This window comes from Bos mutus, chromosome 22 (genome assembly GCF_027580195.1).
Source record: "Bos mutus isolate GX-2022 chromosome 22, NWIPB_WYAK_1.1, whole genome shotgun sequence".
Lineage (NCBI taxonomy): Eukaryota > Metazoa > Chordata > Mammalia > Artiodactyla > Bovidae > Bos > Bos mutus.
Window position 1 is genome coordinate 3,005,155 of NC_091638.1, and position 15,228 is coordinate 3,020,382.

Here is a 15,228-nt window from a genome sequence, read left to right on the forward strand (position 1 = left end):
AAAAATATTGGGGACCACTGCTGTGGAGTAAGTTCCAGCTAGTGGGACATAAGTCAACAAAATTTTCCATTTCAAATAAGCCACAGATGGGCCACCCTCATTTCTCTTTGAATCTCACCATTAACAGAAATGATCATAAAGGGTGCATTTAAAAAATTATGACTGGGGAAAATATTGGGGTGTTAATTTTCCCTACAGTTTTACATCATTTGTATAGCTCTTTGAACTGCAGGAACATCAACCACTGACTTTCTAGCACACCTGTTTGACAACTACCTTACTGTTCAGATGCAAAAGCACTGTCTCTTCGAAAGTTGATTTAACAAGATGTCTTGTTAACAACTAATAATTAGCACCAACCCTGAAATATTTAGGCAAGGACAGTATTTCACATCTACTTCAAACAAAAATAATTTAAGTAAACAATGTCTTCGTATTGTTCAAACCATTAATCAAGCCATTATGTCATATGACTCATTTTAAGGAACATTCCCAATCTTGCTTTTGGAACAGACAAACCAGTAATCTACCCTGAGAGATTAGATACAATGCACAGCCTACACCGCCATGATACAGCTTCTGCTGCTTTGTTATTACACAGGTAGTTGCTTCCCTCAGCTGAAGCCTGGAGCCTCCGATTAGTTTTATGCATATTGGGTTTTGTTCTATTACTTGGCAGGAGATCGTACTCCCCTGAGTCAGCTGTGTTCATTGTGTTCATTGGTCAGAATAAATTTCAGCATCTGACACCAACTCCATTAATCACAGACAAGACTGAATAAGTGAGGAAGATAATAGAAATATCTGGCGAATGGTGAACACTGTTTATATATGGATGCTATTCAGTTAGTGTATTAAGAGATCTGAAATATTCTTTTTGAGTCCAAGGTGTTTGAAACTGTCAAAAAGGATAAAAGCCTTCTGACATCAAACGCTTTATCTCAGGCAAAAGATGTAGGAATTGAAGACAGTTATTACTAATATTCTTAATACTATCACCCTGAAATACAGAGGAATTTCCAGATGAAGTCATCCTTACCATTACGGGTCAAACCCATGTCTCCTGTGGGTCCTGCCTGCGTGGGCAGGTGGATTCTTGGCCACCGAGCCGCCTGGGCAGTGGTGGTGGTTCAGTCGCTAAGTCACGTCCAACTCTTCATGACCGTGTGAACTGCGTCCAACTCTTCACGACCGTGTGAACTGCAGCCACGTCCGTCGTCCCTGTCCTTCACTGTCTCCAGAGTTTGCGCAAACTCATGTCCACTGGGTCGGTGGTGATGTCTTATCCAACCATCTCATCCTCATGTCGCCCCCTGTTCCTGCTCTCATCACCTGGGAAGCGCCACCATAACATCAACACAGCAAAGAACTGGGTTTCTAGAATTAAAATTCCTCGTTAATTAAAAACCACTTTCTCAATAAGCAAATCATTAACACTTCAAAATAAAGTCTAACCGATGAATAAGCTGCTCTATGTTAATGGCGGGTGTAGCCCCTTTGAAGCAAACAGCTTTACACAGTAACATACCCAGTGGAGTTTTCACTATATGCTGAAGATTAGATGGAAGCCTGTGTGATGCTGTTCCCACTTCTACCTGGATAATGTACATGACTGTAAGTTTAATTCATACAACATACAGTTTTTCAACTATTTCATCATTTTTTTCAGTTAAGACTTGAGGGATGTATTAATACCAGGACAGAGTTGGCTGCAGTGAGGTAATTTCAAGTCTTAAAGTCTAGATGGCAGCTTCAAATTTTATCAACATTGTGATTAAAAAATGATGCAAACTAGTACAGCCACTATGGAGAACAGTGTGGAGATTCCTTAAAAAACTGGAAATAGAACTGCCTTATGATCCAGCAATCCCACTGCTGGGCATACACACTGAGGAAACCAGAAGGGAAAGAGACACGTGTACCCCAATGTTCACCGCAGCACTGTTTATAATAGCCAGGACATGGAAGCAACTTAGATGTCCATCAGCAGATGAATGGATAAGAAAGCTATGGTACATACACACAATGGAGTATTACTCAGCCATTAAAAAGAATACATTTGAATCAGTTCTAATGAGGTGGATGAAACTGGAGCCTATTATACAGAGTGAAGTAAGCCAGAAGGAAAAACACCAATACAGTATACTAACGCATATATATGGAATTTAGAAAGACGGTAACAATAACCCGATGTACGAGACAACAAAAGAGACACTGATGTATGGAACGGTCTTGTGGACTCTGTGGGAGAGGGAGAGGGTGGGAAGGTTTGGGAGGATGATATTGAGGCGTGTAAAGTATCATGTGGGAGGCGAGTTGCCAGTCCAGGTTCGATGCACGATGCTGGATGCTTGGGGCTGGTGCACTGGGACGACCCAGAGGGATGGTGTGGGGAGGGAAGAGGGAGGGGGGTTCGGGATGGGGAGCGCATGTGTACCTGTGGCGGATTCATTTTGATGTTTGGCAGAACTAGTGCAGTTATGTAGAGTTTAAAAATAAAATAAAATTTAAAAAAAAATGATTTTAATCTTAAACTTTGAGACACAATAGCACATATAGATGGAGTAAGCCAGATACTGTTGTTCCACTGTAATAATTTTCTTATCTGTACACATTAAAAAGTCAGCAGGAATGTAATCTGTTCACATTTCCATCTGTTCCTTTATGCAACTTAATAATGACTCTTCTCTGATATGGTTTCCTTTTTTATTTTTATGTTAGGCATTTCATACGCTTTGTAAAACCATGTCTGCAAACTTTCAGTTCCATTCTCAATGTGAGAGGCAGAAATTTACAATTAGCATCAAAGGTAGAATTGTGATTTTTAATAAGTTTATTAATTTATTAAGTACTAACACATATTTGATTCTTAGCCAGAATACAGAGCTGGAGGGTGTTCTTCCATACTGAAAAATCAACTACATAATATGGTACATTATGTGCAAATGTAAATACTGAAAAACTCTCCAAAAATTTAATCAAAATCTGCTTTGTTTGCTAATGATTTTCCCAGAAAACCACTGATGAGAACACCATGAATCTCTTCAGAATTAATGTTTATAATGGCAGTTTTGATTATGTTGATCCAAGTAATGCAGTGGTGGCAAGTTGGGTAAAGGCAAAGGTTTACTTTTCATTTCCCCAAATGTCGTCTCACTTGATTTAGGAGGGCTTGGGAATACCCAGGAATTATCTTCCAGGGAATTTCTACTGTAAGAGTTGTGTTCCTGAAAGTTTGTGCCATCGTGAGGAATGGATCGCTCGTGATCTGTCCACGACTGGAGAGCTGCCTTCTCTGATAAAACCTTTGCGTCTCCTGGTAAGGGGGAAGGCGTGGCATGGCAGAGCGTTTTGCCATTTGGTGAGAGGGGGGCATGTCTTTTGTAAGCTGCAGTAAAATTCGACAAGTGCAGTTTTGTGCTGTCTTTACCCAGGTCTTCCATGCATCCTGCTGGGGCGCAAGCTGAAAAGAAAACACAGGCTAAGCATCAGCTGTCTGGCAGTTAGAATCATAAAATAGTAAACATCTGGTTAATCTGGTCACTCTAGAACTGGAAATGGACATTGCCAAATCAGTGCAATCACCGTGGCCCTGGGACTTGAGGGATGACAGATGCCCTCAGTTCAAATTTACCTCTTGGTAAATAGCTGATCTCTCGTCTGCAAAATGGACACTGTAATCTTGCCCTGCCCGTATCACAGTGAAGTTGAAGAAATTACTATTTTAAAAAACTGGAAGGTGGTCCAAAAGTAAATTTTCCGAGGAATGATTATATTGTGAATTGTTGAGACCTAAATCAAGTTTATATATATACATATATATATATAAATATATGTATTGTTATATATATATATAAAGGCTTTTATGAATAAAATAGTTTAAAAACTATAAAATCATCTTTTTTCTTATAAATGGTAAATGTTAAATCTGCTATGGTCACAATATAGTTCAAGTTAAAAAAAAAGCAAAAAACCCCGGTGTTTAGTAACATGTCATGGCTTAGAATACAGACCACAGATGGCACAGAGGCAGCGAGGGCCTGCCCCTCTGCCTGCACCTGCCCGGGGATGCGAAGCTGAAGCTCTCCCTGAGCCAAGGGGGCACCATGTGCAATCAGTGCCTGACTCCAGTTTTAAAGAAAAGAAACTCAACCACATGATATGGTAAGCTCGCTACTGCCCTTTCTCACGGGAGGTGACAGTGCTCAGCTTCTGGACTGTGGTGACACGTGGCTCTAGAGAAAGGTGACCGCAGCTCGTCTCGTCCGCTCCGCAGAAGACTGAGTTCTGTGGAGCAGAGTGGTGGCCCCAGGCCTGGCGCTGCTGTTGGAAACGTCCAGCTCAGAAGCGACACGACAGTGAGCCGTTTCCACACAAGAGGACAGCACTGCTCCTTTACTACTTTCTGGAAGTCAGAAGAGTTACAGGAGAACTCACTGAAGAATTACTCTATGAGTCTCTCTCAAGAGAAGTGCTATTTCTACCATCAACTTAAAGTTGTCTCCTGTGTAACCCTGGCCGCTGGAAAATCTAAAAACAGAATGAATCATAAATTAAGTTGGAGCCTGCCAAAGCACCTTGTTGCTCTGCTGATCTGTAATAACTAACCGTAGAAAGGGAAAGGAATTCTCAACTTCTTTCCTGTCTCATCCTGTCCCACTGTCTCCCGCCCCACAGTAAACATTCCAGAGAACGAGTCATAATTCTCTTGTGCCCTCTTTGTTTCTGAGGTGCAAATAATAATTTTAAATTAACGATTTTTAAAAAAATATAAAGTTACTCTCATGCCTTGAAAGTTTAGGACATTCAAATTTACACTGCACAACTGTACAGAACTACATTATGTAATGAAAGGTACAAATGCACTGATTTTTCTCTGAGGTATAAAAAGTAGCTTTGGCAAAGTACCCACTACTAGTTAACAGAAAACTCAAAAGGTTTAGTCAGCTAAGCAGTTAAATATGAAAAAGCAATGAAAATTTTTGTTTGGTTAGAAGGGCTAAATGAATAGCATCTAGTCTCCATTCGAAATTATCGTTTATGGAGAGAAAAATTAAGTTTACAAAAATGGAAATAACCAAACAAGCAATTAGAGTTATCTTTTTGAAAACAATGTGAAGAGCTAAGTCTTTGGCATATTTTGAAGCACGGGAATGAAAAGAGCTTTTGGTGTCTTGCTGTCTTTTTATTTTAATATATGAAGTAGTTGTGGTAAAAGGTCAACTAGAGCAAACTTCACACCTCAGCCTTGAACACATAAGCAACACTCGGCTGCGAAGAAAGCCACAAGGGGAAAAGAATGCAGTGCTGAAGAAACACATCAGCAACACCTTCATGTGTGAAGCTGACCGGTCTGAGGCTGAAGACAGAACAGAGAATGGGAGGCTGTGAACACACTACATAACTTGCGCTTATCAAACCCATTTGATAAGATTTCGATAAGATACGATCAAGAGCTGCTCTTCGGGTAGTTCGGCTGGAATCAGCGGTTTCCGGCAAACACTGACTTGCCTTTCTTGATTGCAGCTGGGGTTTTCAGCTTTCTCAGTAGTTCGGCTTGTACTTGAGTCACCAGATGCAAGTTAGACATTTCTCTCTTCAGTTCCCAGTATGCACTTTGCATATTGTCACTGAAATACAGGGTTTTATTTTTTAATGGTGGTTATTCTATATGGACAGAAGGGAAAAACTTTAACAGAGAAATGAACTTACCTGCATTTCTGCTAAAATTAGTTTTGAAATAACAAAATAAAACCTCCCCATTAAATATTAGTTGAAATATTTAATTAGAGCATTATATAACAAACGAAAAAGATCTTATTCACAATAATAATGACCTAATTTTTATCAATGAACTGAACTGTGTTAAACAGAATGGTAATATAAAAAGTACTTTAAACGAATTTAATAGTTCTCAGTATTCAGATTTTATGATAGTCTACAAGGTGCAGTGGTGTTTAATAGTAAGGGCTATGTTCTTCACTTCCAAGTCTGACCAAGAATTCAGTGATGTTCATTCATGTATGGATTTTAAGTTTATTAATATAGTTATCTTTTAATTGTTGTTTTGATGTTGTGAATGCTGTTACCAATTGCTGAGTGTATACCCAAGCCCACATTAAAATACAATCGCGGTCTCATGTGTCCCCTTCTCTCTCGTCTGACTGGGCTGTCTCAGATGCCGGCTCTAACCAGCGTGACACGACAGCAGGAGTCACGAAGGGCTGCTGACTCCTGGCCGAGAGGAGGCGCTGCAGAGGCTCGCAGAGACAAGGACTGCACAAAGCCCCATTTCTGCCTTTCAAAGCATTTTCTGCAGTTACCTGGGAGGTCATAAATCAGATATTTTAAACCTAATTTTATTGAGTTTTATCTTCCACTAAGCATTCTTATTTGGATAGTCATGATTTTTTTTTTTTAGGTTCTTAGTTGCCAGCTAAATAAATTGAAATCCTCAACACATATTCTTGCTTTGTTGCATGAGAATACATAAAATGTTAACTGTAAGAACAAATGATCTCATATTGTTCAAACAAGCACTACTGCCTCTTAAAGATATTTCAAATCAAATTAAACAAACATGTCACTTCAGGTTCAATTTTTGTCTAGCATAAACAAAAACCTTTGAGCAAACTTCAAGGATAACACTCTTGATATCTAAATCTAATATCCTAACTATGAAAACAACAGATATAATAAAAAACAGTTATTTTAATTATGTAAGGCTACATACATTTTTGGTCAAAATATTCCCATTCCATTCAGACTATAATTCTTTCAATAGAAGCAGGAGAATAAACTTTACATTGCTTTTGAGAATAATCTACTTACTTGTTTTAATCTGTTGTAAACATCGTTTGTTAACCAGTAGTCTAGTTTTTCAGGTTTTTGACAGGTGTGAGAGAATCACAAAAATTAGTGAACCGCCTCTGCTTCAGCAGTCAGCATCTGAGCTGTGTGCCACTCTGCGTGTCTCACATAGGCACTGTCTTAAGTGTGAAGAGCCGTGGGTTCCTGGCTGCAATTCTGGGCATCACTGTGCTTCCCCAAAAGAGTTACTCAAGTTACACAGCAGCTAAGTGTGTGTAAACACTGTACATGTGCTAATACATGCAGTCATGACATGAATCATACAGCTTACAAACAGCATTTATTATTGACGTGCGATGGTCAATCAGTACCTGACTTGGAGAAAAGCAAATACAGTACTCAAGACAATGTATGGATACTGGAGTATCGGACACCTCATCATTCAACAAGGCTACTTGAATAAAGTAAGAGAAACAAAAATAATGGAGGTGTTGGGGCAGCTCTAATACACATTTTCCAATTCAATTTAGTAAAGACTGCTTATAAACTATGTTAAACTAGAAACTATGTCACCAAGTTTAACATACGTCTACTAATCTTTTTCTTTTGCCTTGAATGTCACCTGAATTGAAAACTACAGATATAAAGATCTAATTATTACTAAGTGTAAGCTCTCCCTCTTGTGGATAGCAAAGTAATGGCAGTTACTTTACGCTTTACAGTTAATATTAAAGTCTTCAGCAAAATCCTAATGATATAATTGTCTATAAAGAACTCATAAAAACGACCTTAACAGTGAGATGCAACACCCAAGTATCCTGAATGAGAACCGTAAATGACAAAGCAGAAGCGACATGAGACATGAGGGTAACGGTGGCTGGGCAGGTCCCACATGCTGGACAGGCAGCTCACCCCTCACCCCAGCCTGGCGGCCTGGGGGCTCGCTGGACACAAGGAAGCGGGGGCGGGAGAACTTTCCGACTCTGACAAGCTGCTGTGATCCAGTCCCGTGACTGACTGCCACCATTTTAGGGTCACATTTTCACACCATCCTCAGCTTCATCTTCATCACACTGACTGCTGACACAACCTTATAATGAAGCCTGCCTTATCCACATCTCAAGGGGTGGACAGACGTCCAGCTTACATGGTAAAAACGGTAAAAGCTCAATTTTCTTAACTGACACTGTCCATTCAACTCTTTAATACTGAAATGAATGTGCCTTCTACAAGAAAATCTTTTTACTTCAGTCCTATTTTTCTTTAGCTTTTGAAAATTTACTGAACTACGCGATTCCCCAGAGGAATTAAAATACAAGTACGGGACAGTCTCAGCCCAGAACTCAGGACTTAGGAAAGCACGTTTAGATGACTGATTTCCTCAAAAAAGCTTCTTTCAAATATTTTTAGTTGTAAGGCACAACAGGCAATCATTTTACCCTGCATCCCACACTCTGGTATGTTCTATTCTGTTTTATTCTCTATTTTTAAAATGCTTAACTCATAAAATTTCACGATCATTAAGGCAACACAGCACAGTGTGAAAAACACCAACATATTCCCTATCTTGGAAACCAAGAATGTGCATTTAAGTGACCCCACACCTACATCTGGCTTCAGAATTGAGGGCAGTAACCTACAGGTAACCCTAGCCAGCACACTGGCAGGGCAGTGGCCAAGTTTCTGACAGGTAGGGCAATTTTTGTTGAATGACATGTATACAACGAGGACCATAAAAAGGCCTCCAGTAATTCAAAGGTTCACTCAGGAATAATACTGTATCACCTTGTTCACCCTGCAACATGATGAGGACGTGCAAAAAAAAAAAAAAGTTTTCCAAATAAATGGAAAATAATCCTTAAAAATACCTAAACTGGTAGCTAATGGTTTTATGGAAACATGCTATGTACTTCTCTCTCCTTATATAGTAGACTTATCATCTGAATTATTCCATTTAAAAGTGGATGCCGTAACTTGCAAAGATTAATAAAACAGGACTATAAACTGGACATAGGTATAAATGATAAATTGAAGGAAAAAACAAGATAAGACGCAGTTAGGAATGAGACTACATAAAATTTTATGCATGGTATTAAGTTTACCAAAGGTAAGTCACAAATCAGGTTATTAATTTTCTAGCTGCTTAACCAGAAGATGGAAAAGCGGTCAGTTCCACAATCCACACTGCTACAGGTTTGCAAAAAAGCACAAATGGGCCTGGGCATGGGGAGCCATTAGGGCTCGCTTTAATCATACAGTTCTTTATCACAGAAAAACTCTTAGACTGAACTGAATTCTAAACTCTGTTTCTCTTAGTTGATATCCCCTGAATTACTACTGAGCTTTAGAAAACTCAAAACAGTACTCTGAAGCCACAATTATACAGTTCTATAGCCTCAGAAGTCAGACTCACCTCCTGCGGCTGCCTCCCTCTTCCAAAGCCTGCAGAGAGCCTTCTCTGTCTTGTCAGTGCTACGGTGCCTTCAAACACACATCTTTTTGGTGGGTGGGGGGCAGCTTTTCCCGTTATTCTCAAAAGAAGTGACCCCAATCATGTAACATTGCCCATGAACGGATACAGAAGCCTGTTCTATACCATGCACTTCTAAGAAAGTATTTACATAAGCCCCTTTATTTGACCTACTCTGATTCTAACATGCCTCTTTCCAAAAAACGGTTTAAGAAAGCTTGTAAAAATGACAAATACAATAAATTAGTACGGGGAAACCTAGGTTGACAGGAAAAATGGGAAGTCTGACACAGAAGACATCTTTGAAAAATAATTCACAAGGACAGGGTACTAGGCGTGTGTTTTAGAAAGGAAAGGCTTCCTTGCTGTGAGTGTAGACAGAGGTGGAAGGCGTCAAGTGGAGGCAGGGCAGGGCTGAGCAGCTTCCAGCCTACGGCGCCTACAGCACTGCCGGCCCCCACACCTGCAGAGGGGGCGGCCCTGCCTCTGGAGAGGGGCTACACGGGCTTTCATTCAGCTCTTTTCCCAACTGAGCGTTTCTCTCCACTGGGTGTTTGATAGGAAGAATAGGTATGAGATCATTCAGTAAATTCTGGAAGCCGAACAATCCAACAATGAAGTCAAATGTGTGTGTTTCATTGGGTGGACGTGTCCATGAAGAGGGGGTGCTAAGACAGCACAAAAAAATCATCAGATAAAACAATGCACTTACGTTGATGAAATTAAAATGAGATATGTACTTAAGAAACAAATGCCTAAAGTAACACGTATACACCCTGACAGCTACTTTTAGTCTTACCCTAAGAAGATGGCTCTCTTAAAATTCATGTCACAGTAAAGACTAAGGCTGTCCACGTTTGGCCCTAAAACAAAGTGATACTGCCACGTATGGAAATGCATAATCTTCACGTAAAACTCAGAATTTACTACAGAATACTTCTGCACAGCTAGCTCCCTAATATTCTATCTAAAACAGTACTGAATGTTCAAAAATTTTATCTAAGGCATCATAATAATATGCATCCTTCTACTGCTCAAGTTCAAGCCCATTGTTAAGGAACAGTTAAATATTTTCATAAATACACAGTGATCAGAGATTTCATGCAGCACTCAACAGTGTCAACCTGTTTTAAGGTTAAATCGTAACAGAAGCAACCTAACACAGTGCCGGGCAGAACAAGGTGTGGCTTCTAAATGCTGGAGAATGTTCGTACCTTGAAACGCTCAGTCTCTGCAGATCTCTGCAGTTCAGATTGTCATCCAGAGATGGATCCTGTCATTGTTTAAAAAAGTTTAAAAGTTGTCATCATTACCTTCTATTAATTCTCAGTACTTTACTACTCTACACATGCTTCAGCTTTTACAGAATACATCTATAACCGTAGATCTTATATTCAATGTTAATAAAGTAACTCCAAATCTGCCAGATATTTCTAAATCATTTCTAATTATTTAAAGTCATTAATGCTTTAATTTTCTTTAAAAAATACACTTGCTTTCACATAAAAGCCCTTTAAGTTGTACAAAATATATTTCTGAAGATACTAACCTGAAATCTATACTAAAAAAATGGTAACATTTATCAAATTACTGTTTGTTCAAGGTATAGCTCAGTGAATTCCATCAGAAAATGGAAGTTTGTTGGTATTTCACTTTTGGTATTATTACAAAAAAGTACTCAAATTTAACAGGTTACTGTTTAAACGATCAGCATAAATGTCCTCTTTCCCTAATAAAATGATAGGGAGAGGATTTTATATAAAGTCCTTATATACTTTCAAGTTTTAGTAATTTAGGTTACAGACACAAAAAGAACCTATGAAAGGTATTTAAAAGTGAACTTAATACATTTAAGATAATTCTATAACACACTATTTGCAATGCGTTTCAATTTGAGGTCTAGAACAAATGAAAATGACAGGCAGCCATTCTATTAGCGGAAGTGGCCCGTATAAACTGAGAGAATAAAACTTCATTTTACCATTTCTTGTATCATTTAATGATATAAGTGGAACACTAAAAAGCACAAAAGGAATTCATGAGTCCTCTCAATCTGGGAGTGTAAATCATCAATATGTATCATAGAAGTTAAAGTGTCTTTGGATCTGACTGTTCAGAAAACAGCAGCTGAACATGGCAAATGATTAGCTGCATCCCAAGGAGTCCTATGGAACGGGGACACAGAACTGGTCCCTGAGTCAGAGGAAGTCTGACCACGAGTAAAGGACGTAACCCTGGACCTTTTCCTTTCCATTTCCTCACAGGAAATGAAGGAATCAGATCAAGTCACTTTTAGTTTCTCTGTATAATTAATTAAAAATACATGTTTTACTTACAGTATTAATTACAGTATAGTTATTTGTTCAGTCGCCAAGTTGTGTCTGACTCTTATACATATATGCATAATGGAAACCTTCCTTGTTTTTTAAAACCAATTAAAAAAAACACCAAACACCAAGCAGTTTGGGTTGGTAAAGTATTTCTCCAGCTATCACCTAACAATCCAGAAAAGCCTAATGTAAAGTAACAAAAAGCACAAAGGAATTGTCTCTAACATGCACAGACCCTGTCCTGGCCAGTTCTTCACCGCCATGTTCTAAAAGCAGATCTGCTTCTCCACTCCTGCCATCTGATGTTTGAAGCTTTGCATGAATAGGCTCAGAGCTACAAAATCCTGGGAGACACTGTTCCAGTTAAACAGGTCCCTGTGCTTCATGACTGCGCAGAACCTCCAATCCACACAGCAAACCGGGACTCTAACGGGGCTGACGCCAGCCACCACAGACGTCTATGCCAACTCCATTCGACCAGGGTTCCCAATACTTTGGCCCTAGTGTCTTCTTCTCAAAGGCCTCACTGTTCTGAATACAAATGGCTTGAAAACCAGAGGATATAAGAAGTAAAGAAGGCCCACAGTGGAACTGACCCAAACCCTGACCCCATTAATATCAAACACTATCTACCAAGCTCATGAAGTACTTAAAAAAAAGTAAGCCCACCAAAGCCCCACTATTCTTTCATGTAGGATGTTATTTCATACTTCAGAGATGTTACTATTTCACAGGAAGTACCATCTTAAAAATATTTTTAAGTATGGCTGCAGAAGATTTAAGATTAGTCATATGAACATAAATTTCTCTCGTTGGCTTGCTCTTTGACTCCCACGTTCAAGAGGACTCTGATAGCAACACCTTTGAAACAAGACTGAAATGTGCACATCCCACAACATCAAGATTTAAACTTGGAACCCTTGATAAATTTCCACTCCATCTCTCTCTGGTTTGTCTTTGGTTGTGAACACTGTTTACTTTAAACTTCCCTTCCCCTAACCATTCTTATGAAGGAAGGATCTTAAATTCCTTTTTCAAAAAATAAAAATTCCTCCCTTATGTCACCTTCAACTCTTAAAGTTTCTTAGTCTCTGAGATTCAATTTCATCAGCAGTAAGACGAGTGATTTCTAACGTTTCTTCTATCTTTAAAGTTAAAAGTCTTTCTGGGATTTGTGAAAGATGAATTAAGCTAAAAGCAAATTTAATCCCCTAGCGCCACCTAGTGGAAAACGTAAATAGTGAGGATTTAACTGTGTAACACTAGTACACAGTCACACCCCTTTGGACCCCTACAGTGCTGCTTTTCTGGATTAACCTAACTGGATTTTTTGGAAACACACTTACTTATTGAATAAACTATGTAATAGGCACCATGCTGCTTTATATATTACCTCACTTAACTTTCATAAAAAGTAGCTAGTTAGTGTCGTTAGAACAGTTAAATGACTTTGCTAATGTCACAATTAATAAGCAACACAATTAAGAACCAAGTTTTTATGACTCTATGGTACTGCTTTCTACTCTATAAGGAGATATCCATTATTTATTAAAGCTACTGAATTATTTCAAGTAGAATGTATATGCTGACAATTGTAATTCAGAGCTTCAAGGTGCCAATCTTTTCTTGCAAGCACAGAAGCAGAACTGGGCTTGTGGGACAAGATGCTGGAGCTGCTGAAGGAATTGTGTATGCGGTCACAGGTGCAAAGCTAGGAAAACCAATTTCAGATGTCAAGTAGGAAAAATCTTTCTTTTGGTTCTAACAGGAGTTGAGGCTAATTTTTATAGGTGGTATTTTCCCTTTATCAGGCCTGGGGGCTGCAAATCAGGTTCTCCCTGTCCAGTGCAGAGGAATTCACTGGGTAAAGGCCAAGGCAGGATGCTGTATTATTCTTAATGCCCATCTCCTTCTTAACCAGTGGTCACCTTCAGTAAAGACCACAGTACAGAAGGGCCTGTTAGCTCATCTAAGGACACGTGGGCTTGGGGCAGAGTGCCGGCGGGCAGCCAGGCAACATGGGGGAAGCAGTGGCTGCCCAGGAGAGCCGAGGGTGGGGGCCCAGCTACTCAGGAGTGCCAGGTACTCTGATGGGCAGAAAGGCTGACCCTGAGAAACAACTGTCCAAGAGGCTACCTTAGATTGCAATATATGAGTGTACAGAATGTATATAGTGGCCACTGAACTCTAGAGAGTAGTTAACTTTTCAATTTATTGTAATAATTTTTTTAAACTTTGCATCTAGAGCATTGCTCTCACTCTGCTTTGCTTCTCTATCATTCATTCCTTCTTTTTACCCTCAGCCCCTTCTGTCATGACATCTGAAGACACATATCCAAGCTTTTAAGAACTCAATGTAAAGCTGTCCCTCAGTGTCCATGGTGGTCTGGTTCCAAAATTCACAGTGGGTACCAAAACGACTTGGAAGTCCAAGTCCCACGTTCGCCCCTGCATATCTTCAGGTCAGCGCCCATGGACTCAACCAACAACCGGCGGCCCAGTCGGCAGCCACCTCTGGAGGCCTCGATCCACAGACGTGCAACCTGCAGATTTACCAAAGACTGACTGCATGTTTCTTGGAAAAAATCTCTGTAAAGTGGACCTCCACCGGTCACACCCACACTGTCCAGGGGTCACTGTAATAGCAGACAGACCCTGAATGATCTGAGAGGCAACTTGTGTTTCAGTGGGTGACTTCAGGCTACACACACCTTAGCAGCTCAGCAGGGTTTTCTGTTTTGCTTTCCCTGCCCCTAATTCTTGAATTCTCAGTTATCTGCTGAAAACTAAAGTTGTTCTGAAAGTATTAGACTTCTGAGAATTAGTGGATGCTCAAAAGTTTTGTTTTAATAATTATAAAAATCAAGTTTCTTGTATGTCTAAATTAATCAAATTATTAAAGTGGAAAACTTAAAACTTGAATTCTCTTTAAACTTTACAGAGAAAAAAATGATTTAAGGAGATTGAAAGAAAGGAAGCTGAAAGAACAACTTTAATTAACTAATAAGGTTTTTAAAAAATTAGCTTTTAAACAACAGAAGCATGTAATTCTGGAATTATGATAAAAGCATACAGTTACCACATTTTAGCAAAAATGATTAAAGAGGAAGATAAAGGTGAATTTTCACAGAATATAATAATTTTCTAAGTAGTTACAATTTACGCTGACTCTGTGGTCTAACACCTAGTTATAAATCCTAAACAGGACGCACACAGCACGATGGGCTTCTCAATTCAGTGATTCGGTAGTACCGTTTGTTTGGCTTTCTGCAGCTCTATTCTGAGATCTCTACATTCTTTCCTCAGCAGTTCCAGTTCCTGTTCCAAACCATGGATCTTCAGGTCGCAGCTTAACTTTTCCACCTCCCAGTTTGATGAAGGAGGATTTAAATTTCTTATCACTACAAAAAGGATGGACATTAAAATTGTTATTTCTGACTTCTACATGGGTTGCAGTTCAAAAAAGATTATGTTAGTAAAATGGAGGTAAAAGAAAAACCAATATAAAACATCTACAATTAAAGTGTTTTTGAAAGACAGTAAGTACTTTCAAGTGTCTATGCTAAGATATTAGCAATCTTATTTTATACAACACAATAGAACGTGTTCTATTGTGTC

General features: G+C 39.2%; 1 protein-coding gene across 3 annotated transcripts in view; it reads right to left on the reverse strand.

Moving 5' to 3' along the window:
- Positions 1–2,503: 2,503 nt before the first annotated feature.
- AZI2 (5-azacytidine induced 2) overlaps positions 2,504–15,228 on the reverse strand; it is a 41,724-nt gene continuing 28,999 nt past the window's right edge. Inside the window, exons 5-8 of one of the 3 annotated variants that reach the window (XM_005888954.3) lie at positions 14,863–15,011; positions 10,495–10,553; positions 5,512–5,630; positions 2,504–3,463 (exon numbers count right to left, since the gene is read on the reverse strand). In XM_005888954.3, coding sequence (XP_005889016.1) covers positions 3,051–3,463; positions 5,512–5,630; positions 10,495–10,553; positions 14,863–15,011 — 740 coding nt within the window. In that variant the 3' untranslated portion in view covers positions 2,504–3,050. Of the gene's footprint in view, positions 3,464–5,507; positions 5,631–6,831; positions 7,037–10,494; positions 10,554–14,862; positions 15,012–15,228 lie in introns of those variants that run through there. The other 2 variants (XM_070360045.1, XR_011462003.1) reach the window with 2 other exon arrangements.